The sequence below is a fragment of the Vanellus vanellus genome, assembly GCF_965231255.1.
Source record: "Vanellus vanellus genome assembly, chromosome: 25".
In the NCBI taxonomy this organism is placed as follows: Eukaryota; Metazoa; Chordata; class Aves; order Charadriiformes; family Charadriidae; genus Vanellus; species Vanellus vanellus.
This window is the reverse complement of record NC_138930.1, coordinates 280,917-299,957: the sequence shown is the minus strand read 5'-3', so window position 1 is coordinate 299,957 and position 19,041 is coordinate 280,917. Positions and strand designations below refer to the sequence as shown.

At 60.1% G+C, this 19,041-nt stretch overlaps 1 protein-coding gene across 3 annotated transcripts; it reads right to left on the bottom strand.

Annotated features, from left to right (window-relative positions):
* Window positions 1-567: 567 nt before the first annotated feature.
* Window positions 568-18,400, bottom strand: TLE2 (TLE family member 2, transcriptional corepressor). Of its 3 annotated transcripts, none has more exons than XM_082495496.1 (20): window positions 18,322-18,400; window positions 17,611-17,674; window positions 16,214-16,258; window positions 14,163-14,225; window positions 13,890-13,964; window positions 13,250-13,442; window positions 12,110-12,157; window positions 11,216-11,232; window positions 7,780-7,881; window positions 7,417-7,461; window positions 6,148-6,288; window positions 4,898-5,039; window positions 3,481-3,641; window positions 2,998-3,074; window positions 2,401-2,650; window positions 1,970-2,217; window positions 1,702-1,849; window positions 1,470-1,620; window positions 1,240-1,316; window positions 568-1,165 (listed from the first exon to the last, which is right to left on the bottom strand). In XM_082495496.1, exons 2-20 carry the CDS (start codon window positions 17,629-17,631, stop codon window positions 1,058-1,060), a joined length of 2,112 nt encoding a protein of 703 aa, XP_082351622.1. In that variant the 5' UTR covers window positions 17,632-17,674; window positions 18,322-18,400; the 3' UTR covers window positions 568-1,057. The 3 variants fall into 3 exon arrangements, with proteins under 3 accessions (XP_082351622.1, XP_082351623.1, XP_082351624.1); XM_082495497.1 differs by having other exon boundaries at window positions 13,250-13,439; XM_082495498.1 differs by lacking the exon at window positions 12,110-12,157.
* Window positions 18,401-19,041: the final 641 nt, after the last annotated feature.

The window sequence follows — 19,041 nt, the reverse complement described above, 5'->3', positions numbered from 1 at the left end:
AGCAGCTGGCGCTGCCTTATCAGGCTGGGCCCCCACCAGCGCTGCCATAGGGGGAGCAGGGCTGTGGCCAAGAGCCTTGGAGTGGGGCCTGCCGGCAGCAGCCACAGCGAGGGCTGGGGGGACGCAGGGTGCTGTGGCCATGCTGTGCTTCTGCCCTGCAGCCCAGCTCGCCCCATGCTGCCCAGGGCCAAGGCTGTGGCAGGGGGACAGGAGCAGCACTGTTCCCAGGGGAAGGCCTCTCCAGCACCAGCAGCCGAGGGGGTGTGGGCCCTCCTGCACCCCCAGCTGCACTTCACCCAGCCCTTGCCCATTGCCCTTGCCCAGGAGCAGTGCAGCACTGCTGGGGGAAGCTGTAGCCGAGGGGACCCTCACTTCATATGCATGAGGGGGTGCGGGATGGAAGCAGGTGCCACCTGCAGCCGTGGAAGGGGGCTGAGCCCCCCCAGCTGTGGGGGCATGGTTACAGGTGCCACTTCAGGGCATGGGGGTCTGCTGCCCAGGGACTGGTTTCCATCCCTCCTGCAGTGAGATCAGCTGCCAGCCCGCCACCAGACCAGCCACTCTTTTGTTCTTTTTTATTAGTAAGGGAGTGAAAACACAATTAAATACATTTCTTTACTGATAATTTACAGCTGTTTCTGCAGCTGAAAATAAGTGCCATTAAGTCAGTAGCTGTATTTCAGGAACAACACTATCTCAGTCACTCCTGGCCCCGTTTTGCCGCTCCACCAGCGCTGCAGCTCCTCGTGCCTCTAGCCCCGAGGGACAGAGCGGCCATAGGACGCCCGGACCAGCACTTGCCCGCTGCCCGGCTTGGGGGATGCCCTGCCCCACCTAGGGCTCACCTCCAGCTCTGCCCATCACTGCTGCAAGGCCCTGGCAGGGATGGGAGCAGGAGGGAGCGGGACCACGGCCCGAGCCTTGGCTTGGCAGCTGGAAGAAGGAGGAGGACAGAGAGTAGGGCTGGCCCAGCATGGGAGGCTTCCGTCAGCCCCAGCGGCTTTGGGCAAGGCCTGGCCCTGTCTGTGATGGACAAGGAATGGTGATGGACACAGCCTCAGTACACCACCTCATACACTGTGGCCTTCTTGTCGCCAGAGCCTGTAACGATGAATTTGTCGTTGACGGAGATGTCACAGCTCAGCACCGATGAGGACTCTTTAGACTGAACATGAGAGAGGCAGATGGTGAGGGCAGTGCTGGTGGCTGAAGCCACCCTCATCCCCTCCGTCCAAATACCTGGAAGATGCTGGCTCCGTAGGGCGTCCGCCAGGCATTCAGCAGGTTGTCCTTCCCTGTGCTCACAAACCACTTCCCTGGGGCAGGAGACAAAGTGGGTCAGCATTTGGGACTCTGTTCAGGGGGGCTGAGCATGGGGGGGAGCCAAAAAGGCCCATCTGGGGCTGAACGGAGCAAGCCTCAGCTCCGAAGTTGACACAGCCCAAGCAGAAAACACAGCTCTTGCCTACCGCAGGAGGCGAATTTGAGGGAGAGGACACAGCTCTCGTGGAGGTGCAGCTGGTACTTGTCTGGTTTGGTGACGTGCAGAATCTCCACGTTGCTGCTCTCCATGCCCACCGCCAGCCACTCTCCCGTCGGGCAGTACCCCAGGGAGAAGATCTGGGGGAGAGACAAGGTCAGGCGCCGACACGGCAGGTCCCAGCTGGCCCCATGGTGCGCCCAGCCAGCCCCTGCCCCTACCTGGGAGCTGAAGTCATGCTGCTGCAGCTGCCGCCCTTCCCGCAGGTCCCAGCACCGCACTGTGTTGTCCAGACCCCCTGTCCACAGCTTGGTACCATAGTTAGAGATGTCGATGCAGCTGGCACCATCTGTGTGACCTTGAAACTGCCTGGGAAAGAGGGGGACGGAGAGGGCAAGCACATGGCCATCAGGGCTGCCAGCTACCTAAGAGCCAGCATTCCCCCTGACGTTCCTGCCCTGTGCCACCATCCCTGTGCCCCGGGCTCACCTCACCATGGTCTGGTTCTGCAGGTCCCACACCACGATGTTGCCATCGCTGCAGCAGGAGAAGCAGACTTTGGCATCGGGGCTGATGGCCAGGGCATAGCAGGCGGGGGCAGAGGAGGTGAGCTCAGCCTTGATGCGGGGTGTGGGCGCCGCCAGGTCCCAAATGGAGAGGGTGCTGGCCTCCCCCCCCACAATCAGGCTCCGGCCATCGGGGAGCAGCTTGCAGGAGCGGATGTAGTTGTCACGGTTCTGAAATGGGATTACAGGGAATGGGGCAAATGAAGAAGGAGCTGACCAGTGCACAGGGGATGTGGGACACAGATCTCCTTTCTTCATCATAGACAGAAAACGACCCTCTGTCCCCCTCACTGTAACAGGGGCACATTCCCCTTCCCAGCCCCCACACAATCCCTTTCTGTTCCTCCTTCTTACCAAACAGTCCAGCTGAGCCACCGCTGTCTTGGTGCCTGGCTGCCCCACATCCCACACCTTCACACAGCCCTTGCCCCCGGTGTAGACATGCTGCGTGGAGTTGCTGATGGTGACAGCGCAGACCACTTCACCATGGGTCAGTGTGTGGAGCTGCCGCACGTGGCGGGGGATGCCGGAGCCAATGAGGGCATCGGGTGGGAAAGGCACCGGCTGCATCTGCCCATCGGCACTGACATGGAAGGAGTAGGCACTGGAAGGGAGCAGAAGACAAGAGCAAACAATCCCTGTGCGAAGCCTGAGTGTGGGAGCCGACCTCTCCCATCAGCCATGCTCGAGCCAGGTGGAAAGTGCCCAGTGCACTCTGACTAATGAGGGATATAATTAACGAGCTCCTTATTACCACCAGCTGCCCAGAACAAAATGACTGCTTTGGACTCAGAAGTAGGGAGAAACTCCAGCCAGGCCCTGCCTTGCCCGACACCTGCTGGGTGCAGAAATGAGCCGTGGGGAGAGACGCCCCCCGCACCCACCCTGTGCTGCCCAGCTCAACCCCTCCTGCCCACCCTCCCTGCAGCCCCCATACGCGGCCACACTTACGGTTTCCCTCCAGGGATGGTGGAGAGTGAAGATGAGATGGTGGAAGCCCTCAGGTGAGGGTGCGACTCAAAAGCCACCTGCACAAAGCAAAGGGCACACGATGACCAAAGTGCCAAAGCCCCAGGAGGGGACACGAAGGCTGGGTTCATGCCTTTCCCTGCATGCCCAGGGACAGCGCCAGCCCAGCTCTGCGCAAGGTCCCTGCTTCTGCTTCCTCCTCATGCAAGTGACAAAGGCCAAAATGGGCTCCCAAAGACACAGCTACACACCAGAGGGGACTCCTCCGAGAGCTCTGCAGCCTCCACTGGCCCCACAACCCACGCACCTCCAGAAGGGAGCCCTTTCTATGGCTGCACCCCCCCAGCTTGAGCTTATTGCACACTACAGATTCACATCAAGGACAATGCATGCCTGGGACAGCAGCGGGACAGGCGGCAGAGCCAACACGCACTGGCAGATTGGGCCTGTCCCTCAGCGACTTACCATCGGGGATCGGCTGTACATCACAGCACTGCTGACCTGCGGTGAGAGGTGGATGCCCATGTACATGCTGGGGGCTGGGAGCTCCCCGTTGAGGGTTGCATGAGGCACCATCCCGAAGGAGGACGTGTAGGGGCTGGACATGCTCAGCGGGCTGCGGAGAGCTGCACGAGGAGAGACCTGCTCATTGGCCCTGGCCAACGGGTGTGAGCGAGCATCACCCGAGGGAAAAGGGCATCTGGCACTGAAGCCAGGCAGCAAGAGGCAGCATCACCTCTGCACAGCACCCAGCCAAGCCTGGCACAAACCAACGGATGAGGAGGAGGGTAGTCAGGTTATGGACTGGAAGCCAAAGACCAAAAGAAAGGGGCAGCCCCCAAGTCCCATCAGTCATGGACGCAGGATGCAGATCCAGCACAGGAGATCAAACGGCTCCATCCCTCCAAAGGACACACCACAGAGCAGCCGCTAACCCACAGCAACCCTCATCTCTGCTGCCAATGCCTTTTCAGATGTGGCCAGGCCAAATTACCTGCAGTTGATGGCTAAGTGGCTCTACCTCCAGGGTTTCACTGGTTTATTGAAGTCGATTCCAATTCAATTTTTTGCTAAACGGCTGTAATTTTTGAGCCAGACAAGGGTTTAACATCTCCAGTCTTAGCTCTATTTCTCCCTTGGGCTAGCTGTCTTCCTCCCATCACCTTTTGGTCCCTTTGGCTACACAGTGGCCAAGCTGTTCCAGAGACCTCGTCTCAAGGCTTTCCAAAACGTCTTCAAGGAAACTGAGGCAGGAAAAGGGGGCATGACTAGTTCACCATCAGCCACCACAGAGGCCACTACTGAGCGCTCACCCTCCCTCCCCTGTGCTTTCAGAAGAAGGTGGCAGCCATTGACAGGGGCTCCTGAGTCAGCCGGATCCTGCCCAGGGTCCCTGCAGCACCCAGCGCACGCAGACCCTCACCCCTATGGAGGTCCTCAGCTGCACAGGGAGACCTGCTGTGTCCTGGCCTCCTGCAACCCCGTGTGCCGGTGGTGGCACTGTCACCCTCCTACCCCTGCAGCCAAGCCCTGACACACATAGCTGCATGTAGCAATAGCAAAATGACAATTTGTCAGAGGAAAACTATGATCTCCAGACAAAACACCTGCACCCTCACAACTACCCATAGTGAAGAGCTCCGCACATCAACACACCACCTCCAGCCGGTCTGAGCCCACCAGGAAAGTGTCAGCAGTTGGCTACGTGGTAATTGCACATAGGTGCATGTGTTAGCTGTAGTCGATACGTTTGATTACGTGGCGCAAAACAGTCCCCCACCTCTGCTGGTGGGAGAAAGTATCCTGCCCCCCGACCCCTCGCCCCAGCCCCACACCACCACCCGCAGCACAGCACAACACCCCTACATCCCCACACACTCACTGATGCTGTCAGTGGCAGGCGCCTTGGCAGGGGGCTGCCGGGGCAGGGCGGCCGAGCTGGGCCCAGGGCCGGGCGTGAGGGCATCGCGGGGCGGCGAGGAAGCAGAGGGCTTGGGGGTGGGAGCGCTGGCTGGAGGGTCAGTCTGCACGGCAGAGGGAAGAGCAGCCTCAGTGGCAGGACCGCTGCCCAGGAGAGCGATCCCCAGCACCGTATGCCTGCTGGCAGCCTCAAGCCACCCAGGAGAGGAGGGGGCACCAGGCGGCACTGCTCCTGGAGCTGGATGGGGACACGGCCATCCTCAGCCCGAACCCCACTCCTTTCCTCCTTTGCCTGTTGTGCCCTCCCCATAGCATAGAAGGAGCCCCATGTCTCCACTCCCCCCGGGTGCAAACGCTCAATGCCAGCCCTGGCTCACCCCAAACTGCCACAGTCCTGCACCCCTACAGCACCCCGCCGTTGGCATGAGGCCCAGCAGGGCCATTACACAGAGATTAACAACAGCAACAGCTCCCTCATGCGAAATCCCTCTTGTGCAGGGGACACCCCCATCCCCAGCCTGTGCAGAGCAGGACCGGGACACCTGGGACAAACCAGCCTCTCCGATCCCCACAGCCATCTCATTCCTTTCTTTTTTCTTGCCTCTCCTATTTCTTCCTCTTTTTCTGCCTGGGGATTTTGTCGACACCAGCAAAGGAAAAAAAATTAATAACGGAGAAAAGCTGCGTGCTGCGCTGGCAGATTGCTCAGGGCGCTTTGTCTGCTCTAATCCGATTGTGCCGGGGAGCCGCCGCGCCGCTCCCCGCGGCCCCAGCCAGCTCCTGACCCCACCATGGTGGGGATGCATCTCTTCAGTCCCTGCGGTGCCAGGAGGGCCAAGGATTGGCAGAAACATCCCTCCCCCTTCCCGCACAATGATGTTTCAATCTGAGCATTGGGCTGGTGCTTGGCAAGGAGGGAGTAAAAAAAAAAAAAGAATCGATTGCTGAGAGCAGCCCTGGGGAATCCTGCAGGCAGCTGGATGGGAAATACCTGCAGGGCCAGGCCTCTGCCGAGCTGATGATTAGCCTCCTGCTGCAGGCATAGACCTCTGCTCCCAGTGCCAGGGAGTCCAGCAGTGGATACCATGCACTCAGCACCAGTGTCTTTTTGCCCACCTTTGGGCTGTGGCAGATGGGCCACAGAGAAATTCAGGGCCACATCCCTAGCTCCACTGCCCATCCACGGCCCAGGCTGCCCACGCTGCTCCCTACCAGACTCTGGTCCTTTGGCTTGAGGGGTGTCGTGCTCCGGCTGGAGGCAATGGAGGCAGGGCTCTCGGGCATCTCCCGGCAGGCTGGTGGGAGCCGGCTGCCGGGTGTGCGGCTGGGGCTGCCGGGCTCTGAGGGGGGGTCCTGGGGAAAGAAGAGGTCCCTGGGGAGCGGGAACCCCAGTCCCTCTGCACAGGAGGGCAGGGACAACAGGGGCCCCGGAGAGCCACCCCTGGACCAGAGCGCAGCAGGGACTGTCAAGCTCCCAACTGCTCCCCACTGCCTGCTGGGCAAGCTGCTCGTCCAGCCGCTCACCATCCCATGTCTGCCCGAGCAGCATTAATGAGGAGCATCCGCTTAGAAGCCTCAGCTCTGCTCTGCAGTTCCCTGGATGGGAAACCTGCTTGATTTTTCTCTTTGAACAAAATTAGAGGTGACGGACGATTCAGAGGATGCTGGTGACTGCAGATGCCTTCACAAGGAGGGATGGCAACCAGCACACCCACGGAACTGAGAAAGGGCCTCTTGGTGGCCTCTCAGCAGCATTTCAGAGGCAAGGCCACCCTTCAGCTCTCGGACTCCTATAACCATTCAATTAGGGCTGTGATTTTTATCACTGTAATTACACCAATGAGTAGTTTTTATGAGAGTCATTTTCTGCAGAAAACCCTGCTGAAATTCCTTTCATGGATTGTATTTTCTTTGGAATTGTCAGGAGGAAAAATAAATAAATAATAATAAAAAATCACACGTTGTTCCTCCCCCCAGTCTTGCAGGGAAGAAAAGGGATGTCCCCAAAAACATCATCTCTGCCAAGAATAGCTGGGGCTGGGGCACAGTGTCTGCCTTGGTGGTTGGGGAAGGTTGTACCAGCAGCACCTGGCAGTTTAGCTGCAAGAGACTGAAATGCAGCGTACCCCCTGCACTGAGACACGGACATGGGTTCAGCATGTTAAAGTCAAGGCTGCTCAAAGAACAGGCACTGTATGTGGCTGCCCGGACAGGGAGAGGGGCTGAAACGGGATTGTGAACTGGAGCCAAGTCTATAGCTGGCAAAGTGGAGCTCTGCCTGGCACAACCTTCAACCCAGAGCACCGCAAATCAGAATCAGCCTTGGCTGGCACGAGTACATCAGAGCAGGGCTGGCAGGTGCCCAGCAGCAATGACCTGGAGCCTAATGAGCTTCAGGAACCAGAGTCCTAAACCTGATGACTACAGCTCGAGCTGGATACCCTGCAAGGCTTCAGCATGCCCTTACAAGTATGGGCTTACCTCATCCACCACCAGGTTGTAGTCGCTCTTGTCCCCATCGCTATCCTGCAAAGGGGGGAGAAACCCAGAAAGGCTCAGTCAGGAGTGGGAGAGGCTGGACCAAGCTCTGGGCTCTGCCCCACAGGACCCTGGCCAGCACAAAGATCCCATTTTCCCCTGCATATCACTGCTCGTGGACCAACACCATGCCCTGCAGGCAGTGACTCAACCCTCTGGCTGAGGGCCCTCCCCCAGGGCTCTTCATTATCTTCACTTCTTTTAGCAGGATCACACCCTCTCTGCACCCAGGGCAGGCGTGGAGCCCCCTGGCCACCCCCAGGGCCCCGTCCCATCTCCGGCGGTCACCCTCTGTGGTGCACTCACATAATGCCCAGGAAGGTCCTTCTCCTCCCGCTTCCGCTTCAGGTCTGTGCCTCCTGTCTGCTCCTCATCCTGCGGGCTCTCGGGAGGGGAAGCAGAGACGCTCTGAGCCAGAAAGGGGGGAGGAAGGCATGTGAGCTTGGTGGAGCAGACAGCCTGCAAAGCCCTGCCAGCTGCCTTTGCTTTCTGGGAGAGACCTCCCAGTTCTGCTTGCTGCCCCCAGCCAGTGTCCAGCATCCAGCCATCCATGCAAGCTGTGCCACAGCCGGTTTTGGGGGGCAGGGGTCCCTTCCCCCACTAAGCAGCCATCAGGGCTAAAAGAGGAGGCACTAGTCTCCCCCTCTGCGCAGAGACCTGTGGCATCCCCTTACTGGCATCCTGCACACCCAGCCTTAGAGTCCTCTAAGATGAAAATTCACCTGGCAGCAGAGATGGGGTTTAAGCAAGGCGCTTTAAGCAAGGCTGGGGAAGACATTTCCAGTCCCCTGAGTTCTAGCCCAAATTCATCCATTCAGCTCTGACGGGGCAGAGACAAGGGACTGTCCCTGGGGGTTGGCTGCCCGCAGTCTCCTAGCGTGGACGGAAGGCAGCTGTGTTCAGAGGGTGCTCAGAGACTCATCCACATGCAGCCTCAACACGCCACCACCTCCCTTTCCCGGCTGCCCTCACCCCTTCCCCTCCTGCCCACCCCTCACCTCTCAAACCCAGCCAGGCCCAGCACCCCAGGACAGCACGGCCGCTCCATCAGCCCATCGCAGCCTCCACCCTGGCAAAGCCTCTCCCTGGCTGGCAGCAGGACAAGGGAGAGAACAAAACCCTGCACAAAATCCCAAGGCCACAGGTTCCCCTTCCCCGCCAGAGCAGAGGGGTGGGCAACAGGACAGGGGGACACAGCCCCAGCCAGCGGATGAGTGACAGGGACCGGAGAGGACAAGGAGTGCCAGCCGTGCCCTGGCCTGGCCACTGGCACATGGGGCTGCGCAGAGGCAGGAGTTGAGTGAGGCAGCATCCCCGGCGTGGCTGGAGAGCAGATCCGCCCCTTCGGGAGATAACACGGCATGGCGGAGTGGAAAATCCCCATCGGAGACATGTTTACTTCGCCTTAACCCTGCCGCTGCAGAAGCTGGCAGGCTGTGAGGCAGGATGGGGCTGAGCAGGATGAACGCCCCTTTCCTGAGATGCTGCCAGCAGCCACAGGGGTGTCTCAAATCCCCTCCCGTCCCCCCACACTCGCTGCTCGGAGGATGATAATGCAATCAAGTGGTGCCTGCCCACCCGCAGCCCCTGCAAACCAGAGGAACACCAGGCTGACACCCATTACTGCAGCGGCTGCCTCTCCTCCCAGAGCAGCCAGGGTGCTTGGGCCAGGGCAGTGTGTGGGGCACAGATCCCCGACCGCCCCACAGAGCCACTCGTGCTGGGGGTCAGGAAGAAAATGCCCCACTCTAAGGCTCCCACAGGGTCAGTTGTTTTCAGCACAGTAGGATTAAGAGCCTTGCCACACACAACCCCAGAGCAGAAAGGATGCTCCCTGCGCTCTGGGTGATCTCCGGAGGAGGTACACACGTACTGTGGGATTACAGGGGTGATCCATCCCGCACAACACAGTGACCATCAACCAAGGCTCTCTCTTCCTCTCCCACCTATGAAGATCAATCCCAATTGCTCCCAAACAGAGGGGCTCATTAACCCTTCCTTCCCCTGCCTGTGCCAGGAGCTGGAGCTCTGACTCACTGCTGCCACGGAGCCTGGAAGGGCGTCACAGACCTGGGAGTCATGACAGGCTGGGAGGTATCTTCAAAGAGAGGGTGCAGCAGAGGGTTGCAGAGGGGCTGGCAGCACTGGGCTGAGGTAAGGAGACCTGTTCAGCCTCTTTCCTAAACTGGAAACTCCTTGAAAAGGATGGTGTTGGTTATTTTGGGAGCAGCCCTCCACCTTTAGATCCCCACAGCAGCAAAGACTATGAATTGAGGTGGCCCAGAACCTCCAGCTACAAAACCCCAACACAAACACAGCCCATCCAGGCCAGCAAAACAAAGTGAACAGGGGTTAAAATAAGCAGAGCCCCTCTGCCTTATATTCTCCCCTCAGATGTTCTCCTGGACCCCCCTACACAAACATATTTGCTGCTTGGCTGCCCCCCCTCTCCCACTGCAGCTGGATTCACTCTCCAGCTCGCAACACCCTGCAGTTCAAGCACAGCTCTCTTCCTCCCTGGACACGGCTGTATTTCAGCGCTGCCTCCACCATGCACATGCCAGTGGAGCGGATGCCAGCACAGGTGCAGGAGCGGGTCTGGAGCCTGTGCGTCCTCACCATGGGGCTAAGGCTGGGCTCGCATGTGCAGTGCTGTTCACCAGAGGCGCTGGGCTGCTGCCAGAGCCGGGGCAGAAGAGCTGGCCCTGCTCAGGGGTGACAGCAGAAGGGCTGGACACTTTGCCCCAGATAAAGAAGGGGGAAAATGCAGAGCTGGATGCGGGTCAGGGCCCCCTTTGTTGGGCTAGTCTGGAAGAGGCTGCTTCTAGCTCCCAGGGAAAACAGCTCCACTGAGAAATAGGAATGACCCCAGAATTCCTCAAATCCAGAGACCTGGGCTCCCACAGGCAGCGCCCTCTCCCCACCTACCCCCAGCTTCGTGGCTTGGCCTTACCTTCCTGCCATGCTGAGCCCTTGCAAACTCAGTACCTGGGGGAAGGTCAGTCCTGGGAGCAGTCACCCTAGTCACCTTGTGTACACACACAGACAGACTTGAAAGGTGACTCACGGTGGCATGGGGAGACGTCCCCTGCCCTTATCCACCAAGCTGGGGTGGGAGATGCTGGAAAGGAGCCCACACATCAGGAGAAACTGGTAGGAGACCAGGAGCCCACAGCAGAAGGGGAGCGGGGCGCCCGGGCTGGGGCGTACAAGGGAACAGTGTGGCCCTGCTCTGCCCGCAGAGCTGCCTCCAGCCCCAGGGAGCCCTGCAACCCCAACCTGGCCACACGTGTGAAGGAGGCCCTGGTCCCTGCCGCTGCCACCAGAGGACACAGCTCACCACCTCTGGGCTGTTTGCTTTGAAAAGGTCGGAAAACAAAACATTCCTGGAAATCCTGCTGCCAGTGCTTGCCAAGGGAGCCGGCTGCAGCACCTGCAGAAGACGCGGCCCCTGCACCTGCCCGTGCTGCCAGCACCAGCCCCACTCACCGCGCTGCCCCAGCGCCGAGCCTGCCACTGCCCCCGGGTGCCCTCCCCGCAGCCGGGCTCCCCCAGCACCCGCAGCCCTTCCCAGGGGCCAGCAGCCACCTCTGCCTCCCATCCTGGGGATGCTCAGAGCGACTCGAGGCTGGTGGGCTGCCGGGCAGAGCCCTGCAGAGGGAAAGCCTGTTCAGTTGCCCGCACATTGCAGCCAGCTGAGGCCACTAGCCTGGCCACAGCCAGGCATGCTGGTGCGACTTACCCGGCTTGGTGTGTGCTCTGGAGCCCAGGCGGCAGCGGGGAGAGTGTCCAGGCAGGTCCATGTCGGCAAGGCAGAGGGAAGGAGAGGACAGAGGCTGTTAATGCAGAGGCTGTGCCTCAAGTACCCAGGCAGGGGGAGGGGGGGACACTGCAGAGCAACACGGGAGGAGGCAGCTGAGAGCTCCTGAATCACACCCATCCTATTTCCTTAGGAAACCATGCTAAAAAGCCCTGCTTGGAAACCCTCCAAGGCTTTTTTACATGCACAACAAAACAAGGCCACCTCCCTAAGCTTAGGGAAGACGTTTCAGGCATTTGCTGCAAACCTAAGCATGGGGTTAGCGGCCAGGGTGTAGCAACCCTCCTCGTTTGATTTTCACTCCTAACGATCGCATCAGCCTTTGGAGAGAACAAACTCGTCCCAGTCTCTGCTGGCAAGAGGATGCAGACAGGTACCAGGACACGAGGGACTCTCCATGTGGGCGGCTGCTCCAAGACTATGGTCAGCACGAAGAAGCCATCAGCACTTCAGCCCTGGCTCAGCTTCATCCACACTAGCTCTGGCTAACTATAGCAGAGCACTGGAGGTTAACCCAAGCCATATGTAGCATTTCACTTTTTTTGGAGAGAGAAAAAAAAAAAAAAAAAAAAAAAAAGGGAATTATTCTGGGTGTCTTTTCACTCTCCGCCAGGGCAGATGCCCCTGCCCAGGAGCAGCTCAGGCCTGTGCAGGGCAGGAGGTGCCGCGGAAGCGCAGGCTGCCCTGGTCCCTAAGGGTTAAAGCAGCACAGCACACACTGCTTTTATCCTCTTTCTGGAGTTTGTTTTTCTCCTTCAGGGGAAGGCCATGCTTAAAGAAACACTGACAGAATAAAAACCGCAGACACCTGCATACCGAGGCACAGGGCAGACACTGACAGTTTCCTGCTGCTGTTTTCACCACCTTGAAATCTCACAAGCAAAACCAGATCATTAGGAAAACACAACAAACCCCTCCGCTGCCCAGTTTTGCTGTTACCCTTGGGTCCTGCCCCAGCAGCATTTCCAGGCCCCAAATTGGGGACATCAGGAGCAGCCAGCAGCTTCCCCAGAGGAGTCTGCAGAGGAGCACCACTATGGCTGCTGAATTCTACTGCCTGTTTCCAGCCCACAGAGCTGCCCGGAGCCCTCTCCCTGTGCCTCGGTCTTCATGTCAGCAAACCCTGATGCCTGAGCTCTGCAGAAGGTGACAAGCTCAGAGTGGCTTCTCCTTTGTGCAGCACTTCAACAGTAACAAGTCACTAGCAAAGCTGGACGGTGTTATTAATTTTGCCCAGGCCTGCCAGTAGCATTCAGAGCACTGATTTAACAGTGATTAAATATTGATGATGTTTGTAAAGCACTTTGTGATCCTGATAGGAGGAGGTACCCATAAGGATGAGGAATTACTGCTATTTACAAGGCACCACACACACAATAAGGCTCTGCTTTCTCAATTCCCTGCCACACATCCATGGCTCCCACAATTTCTACCAGGAGCTTGCAACAGTATTTTCCCTTAAAGTCTCAGCTTTGGGCATCAGACCTTTACCCAGTGCAAACCCTGGTGTAAACAGAGAGGGTTTCTCTGTGGCGGGGATCTCACAGCTGCCTCACGGAAGGGGGACCCCCGACACTGGAAACACCCTGGGTGGGGGGGTGGGGCAGGAAGAGCCATGTGCGCCCAGAGCCCTGCTGCCCAGCATCTGGGGGGCACACGCAGCCGCCCCCCATCGCCGCACACTGTCACTGCACAGCAGCTGTTCCCCTGGTCAGAAATAGAGCCAGCTCTCGGGGCTGCAGATATTTAATTAGCTGGGTCTGTCACTTGCAGCGCTTGCTGCTCCCCCTGGCCCCAGGGAGCAGCTGCCAGGCATGGAAGAGCGCTGGGAAACAGGCAGAACAGGCAGCAGGATCCCTCCCAGCACTGCCCCCGCACCTCTGGGACGTCTGCCCAGCACTGAGGCAGCTGGGCTAACCTTCAAAGGGTTAATCCAGCTGTGCTTCTTCCCCTTACCTCTGTTCTCCTCATCCTGGGCCACTCGGTCCTCCTTGGCAGCCAGCTGGGACTGTGCCATCAATGACCCCGAGAAGGCCAGGAGCCCCGAGGTGCCGCTGGCCCCGCTCAGGCTAGAAGGCAGCATGCTGGAGGGGTGGGGTGTCAGCGGGATGGGGGATGTGTGATGGGAGAGGTGCTGAAGCTGCTGCTGCTGAAAGAGAAAGAGCAAATGGTCCTGGATCCAGGAGGGGACAGCCGCAGCCATGCCCAGCGCCCCTCAGCTTCCTGCGTGAACTGCGATGCAAAGCGAAATGGGATGAGACGCACAGTGAGGACAAGGAGGGGAACAGAGCTGTCGTGCCTGCGCAGTCCAGGTCACATCGCCTGCCCCTTCCACCCCCGGTACCTCCTCCCTGCTACGGATGTGATCCTGATGCATGGCAGAGGAGCCCGAGCTGTGGCTCTACCCTGCTCAGAGCAGCGGGGGCCAGGGAGGATCCCAAAAGCCATCCACTGCCCCCAGGACACAGTGGCAAACCCTCTCATCGCTGGGGACCAGTCCTGGGCTTATCGAACCCGTAAAGACCCTGATTTCACCCATCACTGCACCGCGCGGTCTGAACCCCCGAGCAGAAAGAGCCTTCACAGCACGACTCACCCCGACGATGCTGTTCAGTTCCCCCATGGTCACCTGCTTGGCCCTCTCCACAGCCTGCAGGACCTGCTGCTGGTGCTGGGAAGGAAGAGCACTGGGAGGTCGCACCGTGCTCTGGGCCAGAGGGACCCCCTCTCCCATTCCCCCAGCCCAGGTACAGAGGTTTCCTCCCCTGTGAGCCTGCCGTTGCTCAGGCTGGACTCAGGTTCACCCCTTCCTGAGGGCCTCAAGAGAAGCCCGAGCAGTCTGGCGCACATCCCACGCCTCCCCCCTTACCTCCTGTGTCAGAAAGGGTATAATCTGGGCACAGATGGCACTCAGTCTCTTGACAATCTCTGCCTGAAAGAGGAAGCAGGTATCACCATGGATGGGAGGGCTCTGAGCCCTGTCCCGACCCTCCAGCAGAGAGGAGGGCAGCCAAGCATCCCGCAGACGCACGCAGCCTCTGCTGAGCAGTTAAACCCCCACACCCGCTCAGCGTAAATCCCCGTCTGCCTCTGCGTCCCTGCTGGGATTTCCCAAGCTGCTGCCAAGGGAGGACTCTGCTGTGGGACCCTCCTGGGCTGTCAGGTCCCCCCAGGCACACAGGAGGGAACCCGACTCCTAAATCCTTCAGTGGATCCAGGCCAAGCCATGCTCTGAGCTGTCAGTCCTTTCGCAGCCCAGCTGGCTTTGCTCAGCCCAAACCCGTCTTGGCTTTGTGGGCTGCCGCTCTCGCAGCCAGCGGGCAGGCTGGCAGGGAAGGAGGAGAGCCGAGCCACAAGTGCTGGCAGGAGGCCATCGGTGTGCTGCTTGCTCTCTCCCCAAACATTGGACTCAAAGCCGGGGGAGAGCAAGGGGGATGCAAAATTCACACAAACAAACTCAGCCCTCTCCGCATCGTGCCAGCAAAGCCCTCCTGAGGCCCCGACAGTGGTACCTGCTCTGCCCTCCCCATCCCAGCCAGAGCGGGGACCCCACGCCCACCCCTGCCGAAGCCCCACACCAGCCAGCAGTTCTTCCTGCTCCTTTCTGACAGGGTGTGGGGCTCAGAGCGCCCCCGTGCCCCTCCCCAGCCCAGCAAGTGGCAGCGAGCAAACGCAGAGGACCTGGCGTATCCTCTCCTCAGCCTGCGGTTACAGACAGACCCACAGCCTGGCCGCATCCCCAGAGGGGTAAGCAGCATTTCCCAAGGGAAGGGGCTGTGGCTTCCCACTCAGCCTCTCCGAAAGAAAACCCACACCTCCGGGGGAAAACTCGATCCCCCCCACCTGCTGCAAATCCACCCTGGCACTGGTGGAGGGATTGGCTGCTCTGAAGTGTTTTCTCATCTCAGGTTTCCGACAATCCCTGACAGCATTGCAGAGAGGTCAAACCATGCACAAAGCCGGCACAGAACAAAGGGAACATTCACCTGCTGCTCTCAAAAGCTGCCTGAGCCCCTGGAGCTCACCCGCACCCACCAGCACCCCGGTCACCTGCAGGTCCTGGCTGCTGCATCAGCCACCCCCCCAACGCCCATGTGGGACCCCAGGAGCCAGAGGACACCCCTCCTCCAGACCTCTCCTGCCCACACAGAGCCAGAAGCCAGACCCAGGTGGACCAGGGGTCCCTCTCCCCAGCCACTTGGCCATGGCCTCTGACACCATGCGTGGCTTGGGCCACCCCTGGGTCCCAGTCCCACCAGAGCTCAGAGCACACGGGAATGGCAGGAACATGCTTGCAGGCTCTACGGCTCTCCCTGCTAACAAAAGGAGCAAACTTAAAGGGGCTGAGCCAGCTGGAGGAATATGGCAGTTGACTTGCCACTTTGTCAGGCATTGGTCCAAACTAATTTCCCTGGCAGAGCGCCCGTGATGACTAGATTGATAAATCTGAAGAGGGAAAGCAAATTAACACTGGAACAAAAGGGGAACCAGGGAAGGGTGAAAACACTCCTCTGGCTTCAGGAAAGGAAAAGGGGATTAAAAAAAGAGAAAAGAATAGAAGACAATCCATTTGCCTCTGGGCTCCAGCTCCTGCTGTTTCCTCCATGATCCCTTCTGTGTCTCGGGCCTCAGGGAACCGCTACGGGGAGAGATGTATGCAGGGCTCACAGCCAGGCTCTGAGAGGTGCTTTGGGATGGCCAGGAGGAGGCCCTGTCCCAAGGCACCTACCAGAACTCAATAGAACATGTCCTGACAACTGCTGAGCCCCTTTGCTGGCCAGCCCCTCGCACAGAGCTGTGCTATGTCTCCTGTGCCACTACAGCTACACGGGGACCAGGGAGACCATCTTCCAACAAAGTCTCCATCCTCAGCCTGTCCCCGCCATCCCCTGCCGCTGGCCCGTACCCCACCTCACTTACCTGCTTGTGCATTTCAATGTTCAGCCCGTAGGACATCTCATAGTACTGAGAACAAAATCAGAACATGGCCTGGTTAGGAGCTGCCCAGAGCAACCAGCCTGTTACCAGCCAGGGGCTCGGTAGCCAGCCCAGCCCTGCTCTCCCCCCAGCTGAACCCCACAGCTGCCGCCAAGGGTCCCTGCTCCCTCCTGCCCATGAGAAACATGGGTCCAGCACAGCATGAGACATGTGCCACCAGGCTGGGACAGGGGAGTGAGCAGCTACAGCATAGACTGTTTAACACCTGTAATGATTACACCACAGTTTCTGCATCAGTTTAAGCCAGCGTAAGCCAGCCCCTTTGCCTACCACATCCCCTCCTGTCCTGGCCCGTCCCTTCCCGCTCCTAACCCAGACCCACTCCCTGAGGCAGTTGCCCATCTAGTCACATGGGTGGCCATGCCTGCACAAAAGCAAAGATGACATCAAGTTACAGCTTTCACTAGTCACTAGTGACTCTGGCAATGGTGACAGCAGCAGACCCTGTCCCCTCACCCCTGAGGACGGGGAGAAGGGGGGGACCAGAGGACCTGCCTTCCTCCAGCAAAGCCCATTTCAAAGGTGGCAGCCCAGCTCTGGGAACCCCTGAGTCTCCGGGATGTGGGAAGGGATCCCAGCTGGTGGGTGACAGGAACGTGCCCTGCGATGCCATCAAAGCCTCGTACACCACTGGCCACACGGACAGGGCTGTCATCACCCAGGGGACAGGGGTTGCCCAAGTTTAGGTCTGTTTGTCGTTTGGATAGCATAGTTTGGGTTCCCCCTTTCCCTAGAGAGGCTGGTAATGTCAGGTGCTGAAGGAGAGGGAATGCTGCTCCAGCTCTGCAGTTCCCATCTTCTTCCAGTCCTTCCAGCAGCTGCCCTCGCTCCCCCCCAGGGCTGCCGGGTGGGTCAGTGTCTATTAACACCCCACTGGCAACTGGGGAGTGGCCCTGCCCTGCTACTTCTAAAGGCAGCTTACCCTTCCACCCAAAACACCAGCCTTGGGGTATCAGTGCCAAGACACCCCCACCATGGGAGAGAGACAGGGAGGAGGGGGGAGATCTCTTAAAAGGCCAAACAAAAAGGAAAAAAAAAAGAAAAGAAAAGAGACAAAACCTATGGCACAATTCCTGGGCTCAAGCAGCACCGAGTGGCAGCAGACATCAGCAGAAGAGGCAGCCGTTGCTAGGAATAATGATTAACTCCTTCCTAACTCACACACCCCCAGCCCCACCACCCTACAACCCCGGCCAGCATCCCTCCCCCGGGGAGGCCACTGGCCATTGGGGTGAGTGGCTGAGTGGAGCCCCAGAGGCAGGAGGGTGGCAGTCAGTGATGCTCTGGGTGAGGCAGGGGACAGGGCAGGGGTAGCTCACCATGACATAATGTCTCTGCATCTCTGTCTTCTCGCTCACCAGCTTCTCACATTCCAGCTTCAGGCTGTAAAAAGGATCCACAGTTTTCATTCACAGACCCACATCTTCTGCTCCGTCCCCCCCAGTTCCCACTTTCCACCCCAGGAACTCAGCAATCTCGGCACATCTCCTGCCTCCCCCCTGCAGACTCGTGGGGCTGTGGCGGTGTCACAGGCCAACCTCAACTGGTGTCACCATCCCTGGAGGCCCTGAACCCCTGTGGCTGTGCTGCCCATGCAGCCCCCGCTCGCCCCCAACAGTCTATCACACCCACCGGTGCTCCATTCCCGCAGCACCACTGCCATCCCCTCCGTGTCGCTTACACCCAGCTCAGCCAGGGGAAACAAACTGTGGGTGGTCTCCCCCTTGGGACCCCCATTCAAGACCCGGTGCCCCAATTCATGGCTTCATGCTACCCCTCAGCCCAGACCCCTCTCCCGTTCGTCCCTGAGCGCTCCTTTCACCGGGACCTCTTTCTCCATTTTCTCCTACCCCGATTCCCACTGGTTCTGCACCCCGCCCCCCCCCCCCATGCCGGACCCCCTCTCCCCGTGCCCTCAGTCCCCGTTACGCCCCTTCTCTGGTCGCTCGCCCCTTCCCGCAGCCCCGCCCGACCCCCGACCACCTCCCGCCCGAGCACAGGGGTCCCGCGCCCCCTTTCCCGCCCCTCACCTGTGGTACTGAGCCTGCAAGAACTGGAATTCCTCCTTGATGCGGTCGCAGATTTCCAGGACCGAGAACTTGAAGGGCTGCGCTGGCTGGAGGGGGGTCTGGGGAGAGACGGCCCGGCTGGCGGCTGCGGCTCCGCCGCGCTGCGCTGGCCCGGCCCGGCCACCGCCCGCCCCGGTACTTACCGGGTGCCGACCCTGCGGGAACATCCTGAGGGCTCGGGCCCCCGCCCCGCCCCCCCCGCTCCCCGGGCCCCGCTCCCCGCCCGTCTCCCCGCCCCTGGCGGGGGCGCGCCCCCCACCACGCTCCGCGGGTCCTCGGGGGTCCCTCGCCTCGACGCCGGCAGCGGGAGGGCGGCGGGGCCGCGCGGCGGCGGGGGCGGGAGCGGCTCAGGCGGGGCGAAGCCGGCGGCCGTCGGGGGGGGCGGCCCGCTGGGCGCGGGGTCTCCGCTCGCCCCCCATGGGGGCCGGGCAGGAGGCGGGACCAGGCGGCGCCGGAGGGGTCCCGGCGGTCTCCGGAGCTACCGCCGGCCCCGAGCGCCCCGTCCGCCGGCGCCCGCTTAAGGTGGCGCGTCCCCGCGAGAGCCCGCAGTGCTCGGGACGGCGGGGGGAGCGGCTCCGCCGGCGACGCGGGCACTCGGCAGCCCGAGGGGCCGGAGGCCGCGCTGCCCCGACCCCACGCTCCCGTGGCGACACCGGAGACCGAGGCGGCCCCGTGGAGGGG